We start from the raw sequence: 5,291 nt of genomic DNA, 5'->3' as shown, positions 1-5,291 counted from the left end.
CGAACCATTAGTGAAGTCATCGGATAAACTGATATAAACACAGCTAACGCTGTGCAGACAGCACCATGCGATTGTATTGATCCTTCCACTCTCGCTATGAAACTGCAAGTTCACTACAAGAAACTGCAGAAATTTGCGCCTGTTAAATTGTAGCAAGTTACTGAAACAAAACAGCCACAAGATTTTTTTTATCATATCAGAAACTGAACTTACAAAATAGATACCCAGAAATCTATATAATAGCTGCAGATAAAAACGCTAGATTATTACCCAGATGGTTCAAAAATACAAAGCATAACTTTTCTTTACATTCTGGTGATCACCTTTATGAAAAAAGGGTAAGCTCGGGCCCTTAGGCGGGCATATACAGCAAACGAAGGAAATTCTCAGCATTTCTCGCTATGTAAATACTTTTTTTTTTTGAGAAACACAGTACAAACGCAGACGCTCACATACACACGCATACACTCACCCCTATGAACGCACACACGCACACCCTACCCCTATGAGCACCTCCGGAAGACTGAGCCGGCGGATTGAATCTTGAAATTGACGAAGTCACCACAGGCGCCTCATTTGTCGGACGAACGTCGCCTCCCACTGAATGAATATTCCGCCTTTATGAGACACACAGATGTCAAATCTGGGATTTGAACTCTGGTGGGCTGGGGGTACAACCACCCTCCTAACCACCCAACCTCAGGTTGGTTCTCGCTATGTAAATACTATTATGTACATGGCTAATCATTTCACTGAGCTACATTCTCTGCTCAAGCAAAAAAAACAAAAGCAACCGGAAGCTTTGTCACTGGATCAAAGTCCAATTTTCAGCGATATCGTCGAGCCACGTGACAAGCTGCTGCGACGACGGTCTTAACTTTGGAGCGGCGGTCACGCAGAGGCATGCTATCTCAAGCACCCTCAGCAGCTCGCCCTCAATCGCCTTGTCATGCACATTCGGATGAAAAACTTCAGTTTCTCTGTCTTCTTTCCTCATCTGATGCACCCACGACACGACGTCCCTGGTTCCTTTTGGCCTGCACATGTCCACAGGCCTCCGGCCGGTGAGCAGCTCCAGCAGAACGATGCCGAAGCTGTAGACGTCGCCCTTGTAAGTTGCGACGGGCGACTGCGCGTACTCTGGAGGAATGTAGCCCAAGGTTCCTACAACATCTGTGGTGACATGCGTGTCGTACGCACAGATGAGCCTCGCCAATCCAAAATCGGCCAGGTGGGCATCAAAGTTATCATCCAAGAGGATGTTGCTTGACTTGATATCTCGGTGCAATATGTGGGGCTCGCATGACAGGTGCAAGTATGCCAGCCCCCTTGCTGAACCCTGTGCGATCCGTAGCCTCTTTTGCCAATCCAGCAGTGCGCCGCTGTCAGCCCTCTCGTGAAGCCAGTAATCCAAGCTGCCATTCTCCATGTATGAGTAGATCAATAGCCTGTCGTTGCCGATCTTGCAGTAGCCCTGCAGCAAAACAAGGTTGGGATGCTGAGCCCTTGAAAGTGTCTCGATCTCGGCTTGGAACTCCCTCTCAATCTGAGAGTAGTCGCCTGAAAGCCGCTTGATTGCAACTTTCCTCCCATCTGGCAGTGTTGATTTGTAGACAAGGCCAAAACCTCCACATCCAACAATATATGCTTGATCAAAGTGGTTCGTGGACTTCAAGATGTCCTCGATGCTGAGATCTTTGTTGTTCTGGTTCTGGAAAAGCAGCACCAAGCTTGAGTTAGCAGACCCCGATGAATCATCAGCATTAGCAACCGCCTTCGGATTGCGCTCGTGCATTCTTGAACGAACAACCCTTGCCAAAACCACATAGGTAATCCACAAGACAAAAATAACCCCCACTGCAGTTCCAACTCCAAGTGCAACAAGGCTGGCCTTACTCTTCTTACGGTGCGCTGTTTCCACAATTGGAGCCTTGCCAGAGCAGGAGGCATTTCGAAGAAGGCAAAGTGCAGAATTGCCCACAAAATCTTCATTTGCGAATGTCGAAAATTGGCCCCCGGTAGGGATAACTCCTTCCAAATTGTTGTATGACACATCAAACTGGGAGAGGAAATTCAGCTCTGTCAGAGATAATGGTATGCTCCCATTGAGATCATTGTGGGCCAAATTCAAGACTTCCAAGCTTGACATGTTTGACAGCTCATGAGGAATTTCCCCTGAAAAGTTGTTCCAGCTCAAGTCCAGCACATGAAGCTTCACAAGATGGCCAAACCCTGGCAATACTGGGCCAGCAAGCAAGTTGTTGGAGAGGATCAGTGACGGCGGGAAGCTGCTGACTTGGTTGTACTGCAAACCTTTGCCCGATGAATTCTTCTTGACAAATAACGGGACGTAGACTGTTGATGCCAGCTCGCTCGAGCCATTACTTGAAATTAAGCCCCTCATCTGTGTAAAGCTCTCGTGGAGTTCCCCGGTGAACGAATTGTTTGACAGATCAATGTAGAAGAGATTGTTCAGATTGCCTAACCAAGGGGGGATGTTACCATGCAGCTTGTTCCAGGAAATATCCAGCACATTGAGGCTCTCCAAGGTCTGCAGCCAACGGGGAATCTCGCCGGAGAGCGCACAGTTTGCTAGGACAAGCACCTGTATGCTCTTGAACCCACTGATGCCATCCACTGGCATAATCTCACCCCCATGGAAGTTGTTGGTGAGCACCAAGCTGGTCAGTTTGGGCAGGTCCTGCAAGACTTGCAATGCCGACAACAGGTTCGTGAAGTTGTTCCCTGTCAGCGACAGGTACGACAGTGAGCTCAAATTCTTGAAGCTCTCCGGTATCTCTCCCTCAAGCCTATTCCTCGCAAGGTTCAGCGTCCTCAACTCGGCGCACCGGGAGAGGCCAGCAGGTATAGCACCACTCAGCCTATTTGTCCCAACATCAAACGTGTTCAGCCTTGGCAGCAAGCCAAAGTCGATCGCAATCTCGCCGGTGAGCGAATTGTTCCTCAGGCTGATCACCCTCAGCGTCGGACAGCTTGACAAGGAACCAGGCAATGTGCCATTGAAGCCATTGGTGGCCAAGTTTAAGTACTCCAGCCTCCTCAACCTCCCAAACATGTCAGGGATGAAGCCAGTGAACCTGTTATACGACAAGTCGATGTGCACGAGCTGCGAGAGGTTACCGAGGTTGTCGATGCCACCGGATAGGCTGTTCTCCTGCAAGCTCAGCCTCTGCAGCCCCGGTATGGCAAACAGGTCGCCGGGGAGGCTGCCCGAGAGGCCATTGCCGTCGAGACAGAGCTCGGCGAGCGCCTTGCACTGGCCGAAGCCGGTGGGGAACTCGCCGGAGAGCGGGTTCCCCGAGAGCCGCAGGACCCTGAGCGGCGCGCCGCCGCCGCAGAGCGCGGTGGCGTTGATGCTGCCGGAGAAGGCGTTGCCGGACACGTCGAGGACCGTCAGGTTCCCGGCGCCGGGGAACGCGGGGAGCGGCCCGGCGAACTCGTTGAAGGAGACGTTGAGCACCTCGATCGCCGGGAAGAAGACGCCGCCGAGGTCGGTGGACGGGAAGAAGGCGCCGGAGAGCGCGTTGGCGCTGAGGTCGAGCAGGCGCAGCCCCGGCAGCGCGGCGAGCCCCCGCGGCGCCCGGCCGTGGAGCGCGTTGCGGGAGAGGTTGAGCGTGGTGAGGCGGGTCAGGGAGGCGAGCGACGGGGAGACGTCGCCTCGGAGGCTCCGGTTGGAGAGATCCAGCCCCACCACCCTCCCGAGGTGGCAGGAGACGCCCGCCCAGGAGCAGCACGCCCCGTCGCGGCCCCACCCGGCGCCCTCCCCGTCCAGGCTGTCGGAGAAGGCCCGCAGCGCCGCCAGGTCGTCAGCGTCGCACGTCTGGTTCGTCTGGGCGTGCCCGCGGAGCAGCACGGCGGCAAAAAGGAGCAGGAAGCCGTACAGGCCGCGGCGGCCTCCCATCTCCGGCGAGTTGCGGCGGAGCGTTGGCATGGAAAGCCGACGGAATCCGCGGCTAGAACCGCATACTCCACACCCTGCGCCGCCGCCGCCGGCCGGATGAATCAAGAACTCACGCGCAGATGGGTTAAAAAAAAACTGTCCTTGGCAATTCCGGCAAGAACCGAACGAAAGAAGGGGAAAGAACTCCAATCCTGACGGAGATCTCGGTCGCCGGCTTTCCCACCTCGCGCAGAGCGAGTCGCGAGATTTCCGCTGGAGACGGCGAAAAGGAGGTCGGGCGGAGCGGCGAGGAGAGGGGCGGAGGACACGTGAAGACGGTGAGGTGAGGTGGGGGAAAGTCAGAAGGGGGAAAGAGACGGGGATGCTCTAGTTGGTTTTGACTCTGATGCGCAGAGCTCCTTTCTTTTGTTGTGCTCCGGTCAGTGAGTGAGTGCGCGCTTGGATTCTGTTTACCTCACCACTCGCTTTCACGCTACTCAAACTTTCTCCTGTGATCTTCAGCGTCGTCCCTGTCAATGGCTACTGCTAGTGGTGGCGCGTTTGACGCTGTGACGCCATGGCAGCAATTAATTAAATTTAGTGGAGGGACATGTGGTGGTGGCGTGGCGCCGGAAATGAATTCAAGGTGGATGGGTTGGACTTTGGGGAGTGAAGAGTCAAGGTGAAGGGGACGGGCAACGCTGGTGGTGGGTGGGTCTACGTACCAAATAAAATTGTAGTTTAGTCATAGGAGCGCTTTTTTTCTAATATGTGTATGTTTCTAAACAAAGTACAAATAGCAATAAACACGAATCTCCAAGCAGAAAACATAAACTACGTCTTTTTTTTTTTTGAGAAACACAATACAAACGCAGGCGCTCACATACACGCGCATACACTCACCCCTATGAACGCACACACGCACACCCTACCCCTATGAGCACCTCCGGAAGACCGAGCCGGCGGATTGGATCTTGAAATTGACGAAGTCACCACAGGCGCCTCGCTATCGACGGGAACGCCGCCTCCCACTGAAAGAATATTCCGCCTTTATGAGACACACAGATGTCAAACCCTGCGGGTTTGAACTGCAGTGAGGTGAAATACAACCACCCTCCTAACCACCCAACCTCAGGTTGGTTCTCCATAAACTACGTCTCAACTAGCTGAAACTTATCAAGTCTATTTACTTATTTGTATTATTTTGCGAAGAAAACATACACACATAGCTTAATTGGCAAATAGGACAAAAAAATAGGTCTAATGGAAAGTCATTTTGTGACACTGAAAATTATCTTTGGTACACATGCTTTCGTGTTCACCGCTAGCTTCTACTGGATCCAATTCCAAGTGTCTGGGTTAGCTCCTAGTAGTGCAACCTCATCCTTTT

General features: G+C 52.7%; 1 protein-coding gene across 1 annotated transcript; it reads right to left on the bottom strand.

Moving 5' to 3' along the window:
• Window positions 1–601: 601 nt before the first annotated feature.
• On the bottom strand, window positions 602–4,358 carry LOC127337214 (phytosulfokine receptor 1). The gene has a single exon (XM_051364174.2). It carries the CDS (start codon window positions 3,950–3,952, stop codon window positions 806–808), a length of 3,147 nt encoding a protein of 1,048 aa, XP_051220134.1. The 5' UTR covers window positions 3,953–4,358; the 3' UTR covers window positions 602–805.
• Window positions 4,359–5,291: the final 933 nt, after the last annotated feature.

This window comes from Lolium perenne, chromosome 2 (assembly GCF_019359855.2).
Source record: "Lolium perenne isolate Kyuss_39 chromosome 2, Kyuss_2.0, whole genome shotgun sequence".
NCBI classification, from domain to species: domain Eukaryota; kingdom Viridiplantae; phylum Streptophyta; class Magnoliopsida; order Poales; family Poaceae; genus Lolium; species Lolium perenne.
Note: the sequence above shows the minus strand (reverse complement) of the source record. Positions and strands in the feature narration are given on the sequence as shown.